The sequence below is a fragment of the Camelina sativa genome, chromosome 5, assembly GCF_030686135.1.
Source record: "Camelina sativa cultivar CO46 ecotype springtype chromosome 5, ASM3068613v1".
In the NCBI taxonomy this organism is placed as follows: Eukaryota; Viridiplantae; Streptophyta; class Magnoliopsida; order Brassicales; family Brassicaceae; genus Camelina; species Camelina sativa.
Window position 1 is genome coordinate 10,969,813 of NC_141884.1, and position 22,596 is coordinate 10,992,408.

General features: G+C 39.0%; 1 protein-coding gene and 1 pseudogene across 1 annotated transcript; both read left to right on the plus strand.

Moving 5' to 3' along the window:
- The first annotated feature begins 1,468 nt into the window (after positions 1-1,468).
- On the plus strand, positions 1,469-2,093 carry LOC104789124 (mavicyanin pseudogene; annotated as a pseudogene).
- A 1,779-nt stretch (positions 2,094-3,872) lies between these two features.
- On the plus strand, positions 3,873-4,772 carry LOC147943546 (uncharacterized). Its single transcript, XM_087512269.1, has 2 exons — positions 3,873-4,075; positions 4,235-4,772. The coding sequence occupies exons 1-2, from the start codon at positions 3,873-3,875 to the stop codon at positions 4,770-4,772; spliced, it is 741 nt and encodes a 246-aa protein (XP_087368395.1).
- Positions 4,773-22,596: the final 17,824 nt, after the last annotated feature.

Consider the following 22,596-nt stretch of genomic DNA (forward strand, 5'->3'; position numbering starts at 1 on the left):
CAGAGAAACTCAGATACTAAACTTTCTTAAATTGACTAACATTTGTTACATTTTTTTTTTTTTCAACCAAACATTAATCAAATTAAAAAATAACTCCAAGATTGGTTGCCCAAACCGGAGGAAAAGAGTTTACAAAGGAAATTTCAGAGGAAAGCAATCTTGAAGAACGGGCTAGACAATCTGCCCTTACATTGAGCTCTCTAGAGATCCTGATCAGGGAGATCCTTAAATGTAACATTTGTTACATTTATTGCCATAAAATCTTAACAACATCTACATATTCTTATTTTTCCAAAAACAACTCTACCCATTAAAGTTTTAATCCATTAAATCTCAAAAACTATTTTTATGGATGCTATAGAATCTCTCAAATTTAAATGATATACAACAGATTTTCATAACAAAAGTTTACAATCTCCATAATTATATTAACATTAATAAATTTTCTAAACCGAAAATCCAATTATAAAATGTCACATTAAATATGTTGAAAACCCTCCATATAATTTGGTTTATTTTTTTTTTATTTTTTGAGAAATTACTAAAAAATTAAAATTCTATTAAATATCATAAACTATATATATTGACATAGAAAAATTATAAAAAATAAAAATATGCTAATTTGGTAAAAAAATTAACATAATTAAACTTGATAAAAAAAACTTATTTTGATTATTTCTTTTATGCAAAAACTTATTTTGATTTTGGTGAGACGGGTTGTCATTAATCTCATATAGGGAGTTAAGTGGAGTTGTTTTTTTTAAAAACACTTTTAGATGTGTACAAGGAGATAAACTATACATATACTACACGGGTTAAAACCTTGAAAACACTACAAAAATCATATACTTTGAATACCTGTAAAATTTTATATTTTTAAAATTAATAAAACAATAATAAAATAATAAATAAATACAATATAAATTTAAAATTTTTAAAATTAAAAATATTGTTCCGCAGTGTACCGCGGGTTAAATCAAGCATTGACTAGCTAATTCACAAATTGTTCACAGATTGAATTAAGTAAATAAGTTAAAACAAGCATTGAATTCACAGATTTGACTAGCTAATTCACAAATTGTTCTTCATCTAAATTCTTTCGGAGATTCTATCAAACGTTTTTTTGTGGTATGAAACTATAAAATCGAGAATTATTAGCTAGATTTCGTACTATATTTCATATAAAGTCAAGTTTTATTACTAATATATACTAAGAAACCCCTAGATGAAGAAATTAAGATTTATAAATCGGCAGGCACATGCACAAACACTTTCTAAATAGGACACTTGATAGCTATATCATGATTCGTTTACTAAATAATTTTAGGGGTACAGTATTTCACTATTTGCGAAAGATGTTTCTTTTGTTTTGTCGTATCCATTTTTTATTTAAATGTTTTCTTCAGTTATACATTTGTATCCTCCTTCTCAACTTCTCACCAAACAAATTCATTACTTTCATTAATCATCTCTCTCAGACTTGTTTCTCTCATTCCCAAGTTAAGAACCAAAAACATGTTCATGGCTTTGACTAAGAAGAACGTGATTTTTACCTTTTTGTTGATTCTTGCAACTCTTTTTGGAGTTGCCATTGGAGGAACAACCGTTCACAAGGTCGGAGACTCGAAGGGATGGACGATGATAGATGTTGATTACGAGGCTTGGGCTTCATCAAGAACTTTTCAAGTCGGAGACTCTTTGGTCTTCTCATACAACACAATTTTCACGACGTCACTGAAGTCACTCACAATGATTTTCAGCTGTGTGAATCGTCTAAACCACTTGTGACATACAATACTGGGTCCGACTCAATCATTCTAACCAAACCGGGAGTCCAACAGTTCATATGCGGAGTTCCTGGTCACTGCAAGTCAGGGCAGAAGCTTCAGATCCATGTCTTGCCAGCCTCGTTGGGTCACGTCGCTGCTCCGGTTCCTGCACCTGTCCGATCACCAAGCTCTTCCTCGTCTCTTTCACCAGCCAACGCTCCACAGTATCAGCATCAGATGGCTCCATCACCTCTTCAAAGTGGTGCCTCAAAGTCGGCTTCTTGGATCGGCTTCAGCTTGTTGGCATTGATCTTAGCATTCTAGTCTTGTCTTTTATTATTACACTTTAATTTCCTTTTGTAATAGCGAGTGAAGGTTCGTTGTTAAACACTGAAACAACATATTCCTTTTTCTTTTTTCTTCTTTGCATTACTTTATTTAATTAGGTTTTGCTATCTTGTAATTAGAATTTAGCTTATTCATTAATTCAAATATTATTTTTCTAAAAGAATTTAATATCACCACCAATCATCATAATCAAGTGAACTTTTTTTTAATACTTCCTGCGTTTCAAAATATAAATTTTTTAAACAAAAGAATGTAGATTAAGAAACATCTACTTTAAAAAACTTAAAAAAGTTTAAGTAATCATAAACAAAACTGCATAATAAAAAGTATTAAACTAATCTAAAATTTGCATAGTGTTGTGAAATACTTAGTTGACTCAATAGACCGGCCCGTATATTATCCATGGAGTCTCGGTCCATCGGCCATACTCAGTCCACACACATTCGGCCCATGAGCCGAAGCCTTACTCGGCCATTACTCTATTATGTCGGTTTAAGCTTTAGCTTTGTACTCTACTATATATATGCATGTAACCTCGGGATTAATCAATAAGAATAACAAGAGCTTTATCCCTAAACTCTATATTCATAACACGTTATCAGCACGATAGCCTCAAACCCTAAAACCCTAAAGGCAGCCGCCGATTCTCTCTTCTTCCCTAAAACCCTAAACCGCCTCTTGTTCTTCATCTCCTTCGAGATCTTCTCTTGGTCTCGAAGTTCTTTCTATTGATACACGAGCATCCTTAGCTCGTGATCGAGATCTTCTCAAAACCTTATCGAGGTTTGTGGTTACTTGGTTCGGGGGTGAGTTCGCGCGCAAGGAGCTGTTCGCAGGAAGCAGTTCGTGTTCGCGGGAAGCAGTTCGAGTTCGCGGGAAGCAGTTCGTGGTTCGTGGAAGTTGTTCGAGGATCTAGGTTTGTGAGATATCTGAGGTCTTTAGCTCCCAGATCATATCTGGTCAGAATCCTTGTGGTGTTAAGGTAAACAATATCGAACCCTCTCAAAACCCTATGACCGAATTGAACCTTTAAAATATCGGACCCTTAAGACATCCAAGTATACAATCTAACAAAACTTAAATCCTTTAAATCCTAAAACTTAAAATCAGTTGTTTAGGTTGTTAGATTGTTTGAGAAATTGCACTATATTACATCAAACTTAAAAATCCGAATTGGTTGATTAAATTGTCTATGATTGCTTGATTGTTTGTGTTGCATAAGAATCTAGAATTAAATTGTTAGGATCATAAGATAGGATTTGATCTAACTGTTCTAGGAGATTTAAAACTTGGATTGTTCATGCTTCATATAAGAAATCGAATTCGCATAAGAATGTTTAATCGGCTGCATGAATTAGTTTTGTGATCTAGGATTGAATCTGATCAAGAGAAAAATTTTGTTAAAATTCCATAATGATTAAAAGCATATATTTTTGGAATTAAAACATTAGGATAAGTTCCTAAATTAATTTAGCAATTATCCAAAGTATTAAAAGATTAAATCCTAGACTAAATAGGAAACTTAAGAAAAAGGAAATCCTATCTAAAATTGTTGCATGCTTAGACTATTTGCTTTTGTTGCATGCATGAATTTAAACCATAAACCAAATGTGGCAAGGCATGGTTCGATCTTAAATATCGCATGGCCTAAGGCATGGTTCGGTCTCAAATACCGCATGTCCTATTGATTGAGTGCATGGTTCGATCTTAAATATCGCATGCTAATATTCGGATGTTTATTTCTGTTGTGCGCAGATGGCAAGTCTTAAGCACTTAGACTATCCAGTCTTGAATGCTTCTGGTGACAACTATTTGCTATGGGCAATGAACACCAAGATCAACCTGAAGTCAAAAGACTTGTTCAAATGCATAGAAGAGGGTAATAAGAGCTCGGACAAGCAAAAGAATAAGTGTATCCAGCATATGCATCATCACATTGCTGAGAGTCTCAAAAACCAGTACCTAATCATAGAGGATCCTCTCGACCTTTGGACAACGCTTAAACGCAGATAAGGGCACCAAAAGACGGTGCTCCTTCCAAAGGCCGAGTACGATTGGAAACACCTAAGGATCCAGGATTTCAAAACCTTGGATGATTATAATTCTGAGCTTTTTAGGATTGTCTCAGTCCTTAGGCTGTGTGGTACTGTGGTAACAGAAAAGGAGCTAATAGATAAGACTTTGTCTACTTTTAGTCCTAACAATATGGTTCTTCAGCAACAATACCGGCAAACAAAGTATGCCGAGTATGGGGAACTCAATGAGGTGTTACTGCTAGCTGAGCAGAACAATGAACTATTGCTGATGAATAGTGCTATGAGACCTCCTGGTACAGCCCCATTACCAGAAGGACACAAAGTTGATTTGGGAAAGAAAAGTCCTGCAGAGCCTAAGGAGCCTAAAGAGCCTAAAGAGACCAACTACGTCCACAGAGAGAGACACTACGGCCGTGGCCGTGGTGGCAGAGGACGTGGTGGTCGAGGAGGCCAAGCCAGCTGCGGACGTGGTGGTAGAGGTCGTGGTATTTCCAAGCCACAAACTAAGGCAAAATCGGTTTGTCACCGATGTGGTATGTCAAACCACTGGATGAGAAACTGCAGAACTCCCAAACATCTAATTGATGCATATCAAGAAAGTTTGAAGAAAAACCCATAAGCCAACTTATTGGTGCATCTCGATGATGAGAATGATGACTCCCTAGAGACTTCCGATCTCCTTAAAGAGGATGAATGAATTTTCGGTTTTATTTTGGTTTAAAACTATGCTTTCATGTTTTGATTTATTTCTATGTATTGGATAATTGATTTGGTTTAAATTCAAGGATTTATTTTATAAATTATTTGCCTTATTAAATTAAAACACAAATGTTGTTTTATATAGAAATGGCTGAGGATATGAGTGAACTAGTGGTGGACAGTGGATCCAGCCACACTATTTTAAGAGATAAAAGATATTTTATAAACCTCACCATGAAAAATGCCAATGTTAGTACAATTGCGGGTATAGCTAACTTGATAGAGGGCTACGGCCAGGCTCACATTCTGTTGGCTAATGGCACACATATTGAATTGAGTGATGCCTTATATTCACCCAGCTCTAAGAGAAACTTATTGAGCTTTAAAGATATAAGATTAAATGGTTATCATGTGGAAACCAAGGGTGAAGGAACTAGAGAGTTCCTATACATTACAGAAAATGTAAAAGGACAAAAGAAGGTCCTAGAGACTATACCTGCACTAGCCACTGGTTTATACCATGCTAAGATTAATATGATAGAGGCTAACTTGGATAAGCAAAGAATGTTCAATGAACAGTTCACTCTATGGCATGACCGGCTAGGCCACCCGGGTTCGAACATGATGCGTAAACTGATTAAGAGTTCGAATGGGCATAACCTAAGTGAAAGGAAAGTTATCCCTAAACATCTCACGTGTGTAGCATGTGCACAAAGGAAACTTGTTATAAGGCCTTCACCAGTAAAAGTCACAAGAGAGACTTTAAACTTTCTGGAAAGGATACAAGGTGATATATGTGGACCAATACACCCATTTAGTGGGACGTTTAGATATTTTATGGTGATGATAGATGCATCAACCAGATGGTCGCATGTTTGCTTGTTATCCACAAGAAATCTAGCATTTGCTAAGATGTTGGCTCAGATTATAAGGCTAAGAGCACACTTTCCAGACTTTCCACTTAAGACTATACGTCTAGATAATGCTGGTGAATTCACATCCCAAGCGTTTAATGATTACTGTATGTCCATGGGGGTGAGTGTGGAACATCCTGTGGCACATGTCCATACACAAAACGGACTAGCTGAGTCCTTTAATAAACGAATACAAATGATAGCTCGACCATTGTTAATGAGATCGAAGCTCCCTGTGTCGGCTTGGGGACACGCAGTATTACATGCGGCAGAACTCATACGCATCAGGCCATCTAGTGAACACAAATATTCACCATCCCAACTATTAACGGGTCAAGAGCCAGACATTTCCCATCTCAAAACATTCGGTTGTGCCGTTTATGTACCTATTGCTCCACCACAGAGAACTAAGATGGGACCTCAGAGGAGGATGGGAATATATGTTGGATATGAGTCACCCACCATTATAAAGTATCTCGAGCCATTAACAGGAGATTTATTTAAGGCCAGATACGCGGACTGTCAATTCATTGAGTCCGAATTCCCTATGTTAGGTGGTGAGACTAGCAAGCTGGTCAAGGAATTAACATGGAATCAAACATCCTTAAATTGGCAAGATCCTCGAACTCTAGCATGTGATGCAGAGGTTCAAAAGATTATACATTTACAGCAGCTAGCTAATCAATTACCAGATTCCTTTGCTGACCCAAAGAGAGTAACAAAATCGTACATACCAGCTTGCAATGCACCAGTACGAATTGATGTTCAGAAGGAACACAATATTCAAGTTGCTACAGAGTATAAAACCCGTTTGAAACGAGGTAGACCATTAGGTTCCAAAGACAAAAATCCTCGAAAGTCTAAGGGTGCAAAACAGACCGAGGTTCAGGGAATTACCGAAAGTACAGACATGGCCACGGCAAATGATAAGGAGCCGGATGGGGTTCAGGACGCTGAACCTCTAGGTCCTGAGAATATTGATAATAATGAGATTTCAATGAATTATATCATGTCTGGAATTAAATGGAACATAAAAGATGTCGACATTGATGATATATTCGCATACAAGGTAGCACTTGAGATAAATGAGGATCTAGAACCCACATCCATATTAGAGTGCACTCAAAGCAAAGAATGGCCTAAATGGCAAGAAGCTATTGATGTGGAGTTAAACTCTTTGAAGAAGAGAAGTGTGTTTGGTCCGATCTTAAGTATAACACCTGAAATTAAACCAGTTGGACATAAGTGGGTCTTTGTAAGAAAGAGAAATGAAAAGAATGAAATCGTGAGATATAAAGCACGGCTTGTAGCACAAGGATTCTCTCAAATACCAGGAATAGATTATGTAAAGACATACTCCCCTGTGATGGATGCAACGACTTTTAGATATCTAATAAGTCTGGCTGTAAGAGAAAAACTGGATTTGCGGTTAATGGATGTTGTAACTGCTTACTTATATGGTCCACTGGATAATGAAATCTATATGAGATTACCAGAGGGAATAAAACTCAAAGATAAGAGTGGTTCTCGAGAACAGTACTGCATAAGGCTAGACAAATCGCTTTATGGACTGAAATAGAGTGGTCGAATGTGGTATAATAGACTTAGCGAATTTTTGGCAAAGAAAGGCTATAGGAATGACCCCATCAGTCCATGTATATTTATAAAGAAGTTTGCAAACAAAGGATTTGTGATAATAGCAGTCTATGTGGATGATTTGAACATCCTTGGAACCTCTGGGGAAATCGCACAAATTGTAGAATACCTCAAGAAAGAATTTGAGATGAAAGACCTAGGCAAGACAAAATTCTGTTTGGGATTGCAGCTTGAGTACAGAAACAATGGTATCCTTGTGCATCAAAAGGCATATACAGAAAAGGTACTCAAGAGGTTTAACATGGAGCAAGCTCACCCATTGACTAGCCCCCTGGTTGTGAGAAGCACATATGTAGATAAAGATCCATTTGCTCCCAAGAAGGCCGATGAAGAAGTTGTCGGACCTGAAGTGCCTTACCTCAGTGTTATAGGACCGTTAATGTTCTTGGCTAGCCACACTAGACCAGACATATGTTTTGCCGTGAACCTCCTGACAAGATATAGTTCTTGTCCGACCATAAGGCACTGGAATGGTATTAAACACGTTCTGCGATACCTACAGGGTACGGCAGACTTTGGTCTATATTACACTAACTATAACAAAGATGATTTAGTTGGTTTTGCTGATGCAGGTTATCTATCCGATCCACACAATGGTAAATCACAGACAGGCTATGTGTTCAAACACGGTGGTACAGCAATCTCTTGGCGTTCTATGAAGCAAACCCTTGTAGCCACATCATCAAATCACGCAGAGATACTAGCAATACATGAGGCCAGCCGTGAGTGTGTTTGGTTGCGGTCCATGACTCAGCATATTCGGACAGACAGTGGATTGGAAGACAGCAAAGAAGCAACCATAATTTATGAGGACAATACAGCCTGCATCGCACAGCTCAAGGAAGGTTATATCAAGGGAGATCGGACGAAGCACATATTACCAAAATTCTTCTTTACACATGAACTACAAAAGACCGGAGAAGTTCAAGTGGTGCAAGTTCAGTCATGCGACAACTCAGCCGATCTCTTCACCAAATCGCTACCGACAACAACTTTCAAGAAGCTCGGTTTAGGCTTTAGCTTTGTACTCTACTATATATATGCATGTAACCTCGGGATTAATCAATATAAATAACAAGAGCTTTATCCCTAAACTCTATATTCATAACACATAGAAAATTATTAAACTAATCTAAAAGTTGCAATTAAACGAAATTATATATCGGTGTGTGATCAAAAGGTCAATTTATAACCCAAAGCACACTCAACCACGATCCAGTGGTGTCGTTGTAACACTTCAGGATCAAATTCACAGAGACCAAACAATTGCACTATGAAACTATGAAGATCAAATATAGCTAAGACAAAAGAGGAAGTTTGTGAAGCAAGTAATAATTAAAAACGGAAAGTAAATAAGTTGTTTCTAAATCAAAAAGGAAATATTGGGCGCATGGAATCAGTTAGGGGACATGACCACGAAATTAGATGATGGATTGGGATAGCATTATATACCGTTCTAGAACTCAAATCTCGAATGTAAAATTAACCTACTGTCGCAGCATTAGTTATCTATGCAAGGAATTGATAAAACTCTAAACTGTCGTTTGAATCTAACAATCCTAGCAAGCAGTAAGTTCAAGTTTGATTATGTTCACAAGGTGCCTCAACTTTAACTGTCGTTGGCTAAGGATCACCTTGCTCACCTAAGTTCTTTCAAGCAATTCAACAACACTTTTGATGCCTAGATGAATTAAGCCTATGATAATAAACTAGGTAGCTAATCTAGTTTAAGCAATAAGAACAACAATAGATGAAGAACTCAATAAATCAATCCCAAATCTAACAATCTAAATTAGAGAATCATAAAACCCCTTTTGAAACCCGAAACCCAACAGTAAAACTACTCAGCCATAGAGAAACAGAAACAACAAATCAATGATGAAGATAACATAATTGAATTACCAAAAAATAGAAAATAGGGTTTAGAAATCTTCTCCAAAGTGTCAAGAAGAATTAGAGATCTTCTCCCTTCAGCTCTCAATACAAAATATTCTCAGAAAAATAAAGTTTATGTCTCTGGAGGCCGAGCCTCTAACTTAAATATCAAAATAAAACCCTAAAAGTCGGTTTAAAACGAAAAAGGAAAACTTGCTTCGGGTACGGGACTGGTCGATCCCGAATGCGGATCAGCCGATCCTAGATGCTTTTTCTATGTTTTCTCCATCTGCTTGCTAGTTCGATCAGTCTTCACCAAATTGGCTCAAGATGCATGTTTTCATCCCCAAAACACTCAGTTTCCTTCCAAAGTAACCTAGAACCTGTACAAACTCTCAAAAGACCAAAAAGACTCTAAAAGCACACTTAGACTTTATAAAAGACTCAAAACAAGTATAAAAACTATAGTTAAAATCCTATAAAATACAGATACATCAATTCTTCCGGACTTAAATCTTTGCTTGTCCTCAAGCAAAAACAGACAAAAACTTAGGAACAGAGAAAAGGTTTGAAAGTGGAAACTCAGATATTCTTGGGAACCTCTTCTTTGCACTCTTCATCAAATCAAATTAAAAACTACTTTTTGTACTCTGCCCGTGATAAGAATCAACACTCCCTACTCTGAACTCCACAACCTTAAAGAACCTTCAGCATTCCCATTGTTGTCTCTCTACATCAGATTAGTAAAAAGTGTAGTCTCGCCGATGGAATATCGATCATTGAACTTTTAACTCCTTCAACCTCTTATCGCCCAAGACCTCCTTCATATGCTCCCTTTCCTCTCTCTTTTCTCACTTCCAGAGGATTGATTTCTCCCTAATTTTCTAGGGTATCATTTTTTTTTTTATCAATCCTTTGCTCTTTTCTTGTGGACAAGTTTCCATGAGTTCCGAAAGATGCACGGGTTTACGCACAACCCTCGTGAAACGACCGACCTTTTTTTTTATAAATAATAAATAATAAATATAATATAATAAATAAACTATAACTAGCGGTCCCATACCCACTAGCCTCCTAACCACAATCACAACCAACAGCGGAATAACAATACCAATAACCAATAAATAATATCTAATAAGTATAATAACCAATATATTAGTATCCAGTATAAAATGCAATCATTAACTAATAATCCAACAACATAAATCAAATAACCAGCAATCCTAAACAATGTTCTAGGACTCAACTCTAGCAACCTAACAGAAGCTAGACAACCAAGTGAACCACTAGAACATCCTCCTCTTCATTGCCTTGATTCCACAATCACACTTTGTCTTTACCTGCACCACAAACACATATTGCAATGCATGAGTATTTTATAAACACTCAGTAAGCCAATCCTCCCATCTACTGGGCTATACACAAAAGCAATAGAGTATCAATAACCAACACACAACAATCAACAAACGACAATAACAAACCAGGACTCAACATCGACCGACGCCAACAAGCATCGACCGATGCCAAATAGGGAAGCATCGATCGACACAGAAGCTGCATCGATCGATGCAAGTGTAACTTGCATCGACCGGTACCCAATCCGCATCGACCGACGCATGCTCGACGTAACGCGAAAACCCTAGAGTTTTACGCGCCGTCCTCGCACTTGCATCGACCGACGCAAGTTATGCATCGATCGACGCAACGTCGAGCACCGTGTTTTCCCTGAAGCTTCTCGCCGGACCTTCGTTCCTACAACCACAAAACTCGATCCCAAGCCACAAGAAAGCTTCCTAACGTCCATAGCAACGATCTAACAAGCCTAACATCACACAACAAGCAGATTAAAGAATCCTCTAGCTTAGATAAGCCATGGTCATGCACTTACCTTTGCCACAGAAGAATCTGAACCTCAAACAACCAAGAACAAGCAACTAGGAAGCTCCTACAACGATCCCAGCTACAAATCTCACCAAGAAATGCCACAAATCTCCAGAAATCACCAAGAACGCTCAAGAACAGGTTTCTCTCTTTTCTTTCTCTCAAAATCGGCTACCCACGACTAATGAGACAAAAGAACGATTCAAGGGTTTTCTTTTCCCTTTTGCCCAAAACGCAGCGTTTGACTTAAGTCAAAACGCACAAAATTGAGCCAGCATCGACCGATGCTCCTACTGCATCGATCGATGCACATCCCAAAACGGGATTCCGGTTCACGGATGTTACAATTCTCCCCCACCAAACTAGATTCGTCTTTGAATCTCGAACAACCATCAGCCAAGGACTCCCGTGCAGCCGTCTCCACGGTCCGCACTCCTCCGACCAATCTACGGAAGGTCACCTCTAGGTGATAGACTCACGCTCCAGGCGTCATTTGCTCTCAACTTTTGGACTTTCCTTTTTCTCATAGGCCTAAACCTTCTTATTGGCTCCTCATCAGACCTAAGTCTGCATGCCAAATGTTAGCTCCTCATCGGGCCTAAACCCGCATGCCATAATATATAAGGAAAAATCCAACTCGTCTCTCGGGTCATCACCCTATAGCACGCCTCCGGACCGTCATCCGAAGTCGATATACCAACCATACTCTCAAGCCACAAAGTCTCTGAATATGGCAGTACTAGGATAACCTAAGTCCTCCAATAGCCGCGAACAAACAATTCTGAACACGTCTGAGTCCTATCCCGATCCAGGTTTCCTTCCCGTGGCTCGCGTAAAACATCTCAATGTCCTACCAACCACATATCCCCTCACTGGAATACCTCATGACCACACAAGGATCATATACATGCCACAAGGGCCGCCACAAAGGCCAAACAAAATGTCCTAAAGAGGACCGCCACCAAGGCCAAACAAAATGTCCTAAAGAGGACCGCCACCAAGGCCAAACAAATGTCCTAAAGAGGACCGCCACCAAGGCCAAACAAATGTCCTAAAGAGGACCATCACAAAGACACTCTGGCTAAAAAGCCCGTCACCAAGACCATCTGTCCCGAAGAACCGTCACAAAGACCATCTGTCCCGAAGGACCGTCACAAAGACACTCTGGCTAAACAGCCCGCCACAAAGGCCAGACAAATGTCCTAAAGAGGACCGCCACCAAGGCCAAATAAATATCCTAAAGAGGACCGTCACAAAGACACTCTGGCTAAAAAGCCCGTCACAAAGACCACACAATGTCTAAAAAGACCGCCACACACTGGCACACTGACTCAAAAGTCCGCCACTAAGGCCACACAGAAGCCCCTCCAAGGCTCTCCACCGCTAAAATGGACAAATTCTAACTCCCGTAAAACTTTCCATATTTAACATTTTCCATTTTTGGAAACTTTCCACTTTTGGAAACTTCTATTTCAGGAAAGTTTCCTCCAAAACCCCGCCTCACGGAAACTTTGTACCCCGAGCACCACCTTATCTTGTTACTAAGTCGCACAACCAACCACCCCAAGCGACCGAGTAACAAGAGAGATGGGCTGGAATACTCCATTCCCGCTCCAGCCACGGATTACAGATGGAACCAGGCTAAACAAGCTCAAGTCGCGGCTTGCTTCTCATACCACTTCTTGAACCTTGCCTTCATCTTTGCCTCAGGTTCCCAAGTCTGCTCCTCAACACCATCACAGTCCCACAGGACTCTCATCAAAGGAATCTTCTTCTTCCGAAGTTCCTTGATCCTCCTCTCGAGAACCCTCACTGGTCTCGCCTCCAAAGTCATGTTAGGCTGAAGATCCTCAGGAATCTTAGCCAACACCTGCTCACCCTCACGGAGACACTTCCGGAACATACACACATGGAAAACCTTATGGAATGCACGCATCACCTTAGGTAACTCCAATCTATATGCCACTGGTCCAATCCGCTCAATCACTCTGAATGGACCCATATACCTCAGACTCAAATTAGTCTCTGACAATGACCTGTTCGGACCCTGCAACATGGCCATCTTGAGGTACACTCTGTCTCCTACCTGAAACTCAAGATCTCTCCTCCTCCTATCGGCATAACTCCTCTGCCTATCCTGAGCCTCCTTCATGTTCAGCTTGAGAACCCGAATCTTCTCTGAGGTCTTCTGAACAAAACTAGCACCAAACATGCTCCTCTCCCCCACCTGAGTCCAGCATAATGGTGTACGACATGGTCTCCCATACAAAGCCTCATAAGGAGCCATCTTAATACTCGCCTGATAACTGTTGTTGTAAGCAAACTCTACTAGGTTTAGGTGATCTGCCCAATGGCCATCCCAACCCAACACACACATCCTCAGCAAATCTTCCAGTGTCTGGATCGTCCTCTCAGACTGTCCATCTGTCTGGGGATGATAAGCTGTACTCATATGCACCTTAGTGCCCATCTCTGCCTGAAATACCTTCCGGAACACCGAAGTGAACATAGATTCTCTGTCAGACACAATGCTCGCTGGCACCCCATGCAATCTGACTATCTCTCTCACATACTTCTTAGCCAAGACCGCTGCTCCATCATTCTTCTTAATGGCCAGAAAATGTGCTGACTTAGTCAACCGGTCCACAATGACCCAAATAGCATCAAAGGTCCGTGACACTGGCAATCCTACCATAAAATCCATGGTGATCATATCCCACTTCCACTCAGGAATGGGTAAACTCTTTAGTAACCCGCCAGGAACCTGATGTTCAGCCTTCACTAGCTGACACACATCACACCTTGAAACCCAACTAGCTACATCCTTCTTCATCCCGACCCAATGATAGTACCTCTTGAGATCACGGTACATCTTAGTCGCTCTTGGATGAATAGATAACTTGCTCGCATGAGCCTCTCTCAGAATCTCCTGCCTCAACTCCTCATCTTTGGGCACACAAACCCAACCGTGCACCAAGATAGTACCATTATCTGAGACCTGATACTCTGAATCCACATCCTTAGAGGCATTCACCAGCCCCAAATCCTTCTCCTGAGCCAACCGCACCCTACTCAGAAGATCCGCTCTGTCAACTGCTTCCAAACCTAATGGTTCCTGTGAAACAGCACACAAGCTCAAAGCACAGATCTCTCCAACCAGAGACTCCATCTCCTGCTCCTGAGCCAAAGCTACCCTCTTCCGACTCAGAGCATCTGCAACCGTATTAGCCTTACCAGGATGATAGGCTATCTCCAAATCATAATCCGCCACAAGCTCCATCCACCGCCTCTGTCTCAAATTCAGCTCAGGCTGAGTGAATATATACTTCAGGCTCTTATGAACTGTAAACACCTGTACCTTTGCACCATAAAGATAAGATCTCCAAATCTTCAGGGCAAAAACTATAGCACCCATCTCCAAATCATGAGTAGGATAGTTACCTTCATGCACCCGCAACTGCCGCGAAGCATAGGCAATCACCTTCCCATGCTGCATCAGAACACACCCAAAACCAACTCTAGATGCATCTGTATAAACCACATAGGGTTCTCCCTGCTCAGGCAAAGCCAACACTGGCGCAGTAGTCAACATCTCCTTCAGGCTTGCAAAGCCTTCCTCACACTCTTCTGACGGAACATCCTTCCCTGTCAACGTAGTCATAGGACGTGCTCTGCTTGCAAATCCCTGCACAAATATCCTGTAGTATCCTGCCAATCCAAGAAAACTCCTGATCTCTGTGGCATTCTGCGGTCTAGGCCAATCTCTGATAGCCTGAATCTTCTCTGGATCCACAGAAACCCCGTCTACAGACATAATATGACCCAGAAAGCCCATCTCACGCTGCCAAAAACTGCACTTGCTCAACTTAGCAAACAACTTCTGCTCCCGCAGCTTCTCCATAACTGCCCTCAAATGCACTGCATGCTCCTCAGGACTCTTAGAATAAACCAGGATATCGTCGATGAAAATGATGACAGACACATCCAGAAACTCCTGAAACACGCTGTTCATCAATCTCATAAACGCTGCTGGCGCATTGGTCAACCCGAAAGGCATCACCACAAACTCATAATGCCCATACCTAGTCCTGAAAGCAGTCTTCCTCACATCTGCCTCATCTATTGGTATCTGATGATAACCCGACGCCAGATCTACCTTAGAGAACCAAGTAGAACCCCTCAACTGATCCAACAACTCATCGATCCTTGGAAGAGGGTACTTGTTCTTCACAATGACCCGGTTCAAACCCCGATAATCAATGCACAACCTGAAACTCCCATCCTTCTTCTTAACAAATAACACCGGCGCTCCCCACGGTGATACACTAGGACGGATGAATCCCTTACTCAACAAATTCTCTAGCTGCTTCTTCAGCTCTGCCATCTCTGCTGGAGCCATCCTGTAAGGAGCCTTGGATAACGGCATCGTCCCCGGTTCCAGTTCAATAGTAAAAGGATCTGACCGAGATGGTGGTAGTCCCTACAAAGACTGAAACACATCCTCAAACTCCTCCACTACTGGAATACCGCTAACCGTAGACTTCCCCACTGACTCTGGCATAGATATAGTAAACAAATAAGCCTCACAGCCCTTCTCGATCATCTTCCCAGCCTGAATGGCTGAGATCACGAGACTCCCCGAAGTCGGTCTAATACCCTGAAAAACCAACTTCCCTCCTGAACGCTCAAACTCCATTCTACCCCGATGGCAATCCAAATGCACCCTATGCCGATGCAACCAATCCATCCCGAGAATAACATCATATAACTCCACTGGACTGATAAGCAAATCCGCTGGCCACGACTCCCCTACGATCTGAATATCAATTCCTCTAGCTCGTCCAATCACTCTCAGGAACTCACCTCCCACAATCCTGACAACTCCTGCACGCTCTCCAGGATCCCCACTGATCCCCGCACACTCTGCACACTCCGGGGTAATGAAGCTATGAGAAGCTCCAGAATCGAACATAACATGGGACTTAAACCCGCCCACCAACAAGGTCCCTACACAAACCTCATGTGTTGAGAACCTAACACTTTATCACAGGAAACATATACAATCTGAACCTACTAAAATTCACAAAGTTTAAGTACCAGAAATTATACATGTGATCGCCCCAGCACTGGTTCCACCAGTCTCTACCATTGTGTAAACACGTGGCGTCTGCTCAATCCGTGCCACCTGCTGACCTCCAGGCTGCACCTACTGCAACGCTACCACTGCTGCCGGCTGCAACTTGGGACAAAAAGGCCTGATGTGCCCTGTCTCCCTACAATGATAACATACCCGAGGCCTTGCCGTCGGAGCACTCCTCTTGGGACAACAGCAACCATGTGATCCTTGCTCCCACAACCAAAGCAACTCGCACCACTCGGCTTCTGCGTAGTTTGAAAAAGCTAAATAACATTTAAGGATAAAAAGATTATAAGTTTTCTTTTTTTTTTTGACAAACAATATGATATGATTCAACCACAAACCTATTTGAATGTAGCAGACAACAGCGGGGCTCGAGAATTGATGTGTATTCGAATAATAGGAGCTAGTAATCGCCGATATGCTCATATTGGTGACGTTATTGTTGCTGTAATCAAAGAAGCAATACCAAATACTCCTCTAGAAAGATCAGAAGTGATTAGAGCTGTAATTGTACGTACTTGTAAAGAACTCAAACGTAACAATGGGACGATAATACGATATGATGACAATGCCGCAGTTGTCATTGATCAAGAAGGAAATCCAAAAGGAACTCGAGTTTTTGGGGCGATCCCACGGGAATTGAGACAATTAAACTTTACTAAAATAGTTTCATTAGCTCCTGAGGTATTATAAGATCTAAATATCAATAGTTTAGTATAGGATTAAAAAAACTGGTATTGAAATAAAATTGATTAATAGATTGTGTATCACGTATATACCCTTAATAATAAAATATTAAGAATTTAATTCATATATTAATATATAATTCGTCTATATCTATATATAAATAAAAGAAAAAGAACATGTTGATTATATCAAAATTATAGAACAAGAAGGAATTTTAACTTATCATGGGTAAAGACACTATTGCTGATATAATAACCTCTATACAAAATGCTGACATGAATAGAAAAGGTACGGTTCGGATAGGATCGACTAACATCACCGAAAGCATTGTTAAAATCCTTTTACGAGAGGGTTTTATCGAAAACGTGAGGAAACATCGCGAAAGCAACCAATATTTTTTTATTTTAACCCTAAGACACAGACAAAATAAGAAAGAATCCTATAAAACGATTTTAAATTTAATGAGAATAAGTCGACCGGGTCTACGAATCTATTCTAACTCTCAACGAATTCCACGAATTTTAGGCGGAATAGGGATTGTAATCCTTTCGACTTCTCAAGGTATAATGACAGACCGAGAAGCTCGACTAAAAAGAATCGGCGGAGAAATTTTGTGTTATATATGGTAATCCTTCTAATATAAAAATTAGATATCTGGAATTTACGATTTGTGAAAAAAGGGGGGGGGGGGTTGCGTAATAAAGAAACCTGTTCAAAAAAGTTTCGGATGTTTTACTTCGAATGAAATTAAAGAAAAAATGAATTAATGAAAGTTTTCTTTCTGAATAACTTCAGAACGGCATGTTTCGATTTTGTTTAGATACTAAAGATTTTTTTTCATGCTTCTGAAAGGATTCGACATATTTTAGGTATACCTATAGGATAAAAAAGTAAAATTTTGAGTAAGTTCTTAGATATAAATAAATTAATCAGGGGACAGCCATTTTCTAGACTCCATAACAAGGATTCAAATGAGTAAGTGGTTTTTTTTTAATTTCAACCATTCCTTTCACGAAGATACAATTCAAGATTCAAAAATATCAAGAAACCTTTTTTCGTCCACCAATAAATATATTCACAGAATTAAGGAATAACAACTATGAAAATAAGGGCTTCCGTTCGTAAAATTTGTGAAAAGTGTCGACTAATCCGCAGGAGGGGACGAATTATAGTAATTTGTTCCAACCCGAGGCATAAACAAAGACAAGGATAATCTTACTAAACGAACTCACGTAAAGGAAACGGCACGTCCAAAGAGCTGAAAAAAAAAAGGTCTGTTTTGACATGAAATGGATATATCCATATATTTCTTGTGAAATGAAAAAATATGGCAAAACCTATATTAAGAATTGGTTCACGTAAAAATACACGTAGTGGTTCACGTAAAAATGTACGTAGAATACCAAAGGGAGTTATTCATGTTCAAGCAAGTTTCAACAATACTATTGTGACCGTTACAGATGTACGGGGTCGGGTGATTTCTTGGTCCTCCGCAGGTACTTGTGGATTCCGGGGTACAAGAAGAGGAACTCCTTTTGTTGCCCAAACCGCAGCAGGAAATGCTATTCGAGCAGTAGTGGATCAAGGGATGCAACGAGCTGAAGTAAGGATAAAAGGCCCTGGACTCGGAAGAGATGCAGCATTACGAGCTATTCGTAGAAGCCGTATACTTTTAAGTTTCGTACGAGATGTAACCCCTATGCCACATAATGGTTGTAGACCCCCTAAAAAAAGACGTGTATAGAACTAACTAAAGGATGAAAGGGTTTCAAGAGAAATAAACGATTCAATGATCTGATCAAATAAAATTACTATGGTTCGAGAGAAAGTCAAAGTATCTACTCGGACACTACAGTGGAAGTGTGTTGAATCAAGAAGAGACAGTAAACGTCTTTATTATGGACGCTTTATTCTGTCTCCACTTATGAAAGGTCAAGGCGACACAATAGGCATTGCGATGCGAAGAGCTTTACTTGGCGAAATAGAAGGAACATGTATTACACGTGCAAAATCTGAGAACATACCACATGACTATTCTAACATAGTAGGTATTCAAGAATCAGTACATGAAATTTTAATGAATTTGAACGAGATTGTATTAAGAAGTAATCTATATGGAACGCGCAACGCGCTGATTTGTGTCCAAGGTCCTGGATATATAACTGCTCGAGACATAATTTTACCACCCTCTATGGAAATCATTGATAATACACAACATATAGCTACCTTAACGGAACCAATAGATTTGTGTATTGAATTAAAAATCGAGAGGAATCGCGGATATAGTCTAAAAATGTCAAATAACTTTGAAGACAGAAGTTATCCTATCGATGCTGTATTCATGCATGTTCAAAACACGAATCATAGTATTCATTCTTATGGGAATGGGAATGAAAAACAAGAGATTCTTTTTCTAGAAATATGGACAAATGGAAGTTTAACTCCTAAAGAAGCACTTCATGAAGCCTCCCGGAATTTGATTAATTTATTTATTCCTTTTCTACATGTAGAAGAAGAAAAGTTCTATTTAGAGAACAATCAACATCAAGTTACTTTACCCTTTTTTCCTTTTCATAATAGATTAGTTAACCTAAGAAAAAAAACAAAAGAACTAGCCTTTCAATATATTTTTATTGACCAATTAGAATTGCCTCCCAGAATCTATAATTGTCTCAAAAAATCCAATATACATACATTATTGGACCTTTTGAATAACAGTCAAGAAGACCTTATCAAAATTGAACATTTTCACGTAGAAGATGTAAAGAAGATATTAGACATTCTAGAAAAAAAATAGAAAAAGCATTTCAAAAAAAAATTGACTAAAAAATCAATTTGAAATTGAAATGGATTTTAAACCTTCAACGTAATTTCTATTTTCCAGTCGAACCATTTTTAATTAATTAATGAAATGAATTAGATATGTATCTAGGGACAATTCATTTGGAAATGACTACTCCCTAGATACCCACGTCTTTTATTTTACAATTGAATAAATTTAATTAAAAAAGACCTAAAGTTAGAGATTTATCAATCGGTAATGTTGCTCCAATACCTAACCACAGCGCCGCCACGGTGCCAATCAAAAAGACGGTTGTCGTTACTGGACGACGAAATGGATTTTGAAACTTATTAACATTTTCCAAAAAGGGTATGGTTAATAATCCCGCTGGTACTGAAACCATTAAAAGAACACCCAATAATTTGTTAGGCACTGTACGAAGTATTTGAAATACAGAAAAGAAATACCATTCAGGTAATATTTCTAAAGGAGTTGCAAAAGGATCCGCAGGTTCACCAATCATTGATGGTTCTAAAACCGCTAAGCCTACGTTACAGGCAATGGTACCAAGAATGACTACTGGAAAAATATATAAAAGGTCGTTGGGCCATGCGGGTTCCCTGTAATAATTGTGACCCATACCTTTAGCTAATTTAGCTCGTAATACAGGATCATTCAAATCTGTTTTTTTGTCATTGGGATAGGTGAATTCTTATGGATCCATCCCCCGAGGGAACCGGACATGATAATTTTTTATCATCCGGCTCGAGCAAGAATTAATCAAACTAAATGAATACATACAAAAAATATATATGTTATCCACAAGTATTTAATATGTAAAAAAAGAATTATCCGATTCCAAAGTTATTGCAACTAAAGATTCTAGAAATTCCATTCTTACAGGTAAATGCTCAACACCCACGTAAGCTTAAAAAGTTGATCATGATTAAGTGCTTTCTGGGTCGTCTCATACCTTATCAATTCGTCCTTAATCTCAAAAATTATATCGAGATTTTTCAAATACAAAGGATTTACTTGTTACTAATGGAGTCTACCCTCTACTCTTCATTAGATCCTGTATTCACTCCGATAGTATCATAAATCATGTTGATGCAGAGAAAATGAATGCATTTACATACTATTAATTATTATTTTTTAGTCCAAAATAACTAAAAACATAATCAGGATTATGTTCCATCCCTTAATCTACTGGATTTTACGGAGCCCACTCATCCACGACAGCGTCGGGTATGATCATAGAAAAGATTCTCTTCAAGTGAACCAGCCTATCCCCTGTATGGGGCTTACACAGTGGTTGGAACAAAGACACATTTGGTTGGGAATTCCAATGTAGCAGATAAAGTCATATTTCTGCACGGCCCAATCAATAGTTCAAGTCACACACTCCCATAATCCATTATCTCTTCATAGAATTCCTTTCAACCTTTTATGTCAAAAAAATAATAAAATATTGTGGAGTTGAAGGGAAATATCCAAATACATGTCTTATTTTTTTAATAATCCATATTTATAGCAATAAAATACTATCGTTCCTTCACCAAGTAATAAGTAAGTACAAATATCTATAATCTATATTCTATATTATTTATAAGGGACCAGAAATACCTTGCTTACGTATCATTAGGAAATGCATTAACATAAAGACGGCCGTAAGAAGAGGTAATACAAAAGTGTGTAAACTATAAAAACGAGTCAAAGTGGATTGTCCAACACTAGCACTTCCGCGTAATAATTCTACAAGAGGTGATCCTATTACCGGAATAGCATCAGGTACACCTGTTACAATTTTGACTGCCCAATAACCAATTTGATCCCAAGGTAAAGAATAACCTGTTACACGAAAAGATGCGGTCAATACACCCAGAACCACACCAGTAACCCAAGTTAATTCGCGAGGTTTTTTAAAACCACCGGTGAGGTATACACGAAATACGTGCAGGATCATCATTAGGACCATCATACTTGCCGACCATCTATGAACTGATCGGATTAACCAACCAAAGTTAGCTTCAGTCATTATATATTGAACAGAAGCAAAAGCTTCAGTAACGGTTGGACGGTAATAAAAAGTCATAGCAAATCCCGTAGCTACTTGTACTAAAAAACAAGTAAGGGTAATTCCACCTAGACAATAAAATATGTTGACATGTGGAGGAACATATTTACTAGTTATATCATCTGCAATCGCCTAAATCTCAAGACGTTCTTCGAACCAATCATAAACTTTATTGAGATAGGTAAACCAAGGTTACTCCCCCTCCAAGAACTGTATATGAGAATTTCATCTCGTACAGCTCAAACAAAAAAAGACCCAAATACTTATTGAAACAGATATGGAATATAAAGTTTTAAACTTGTCTCTCATTCAATATTATTTAAAGATATGAAAGAGTCAAAATGCGAAAGCTCGTCTTTGTGGTTAAATGCCAAAAAATCAAGTAAGCTCATTCGTCTTTATGTTGTGTTGATCGTTACAGGCCTCTTGAATCTTCTAGATTACCTATCTTTATTGTCTTTTTTTATTTGGTATTTGTATGGAACGGGGATAGGGATTTCTTCTTGTTTTCTTTATTATTGATAGGAATTCTCTTGTTAAGACCCTACTTAACTAATCAATTGAAACCTCAGATTCATACGAGAACCACGATAATTCAATGAAACCTTCAAAGTCCAAAGTTCACTGAGTGAGAACCATTGGATCATCACTTATTCAATCAAAAAAAAGCTATAATGACTAAAAACATAAAATACAAAGAAGCGTTTGTCCTTTGATCCAAATAAGAGTTTA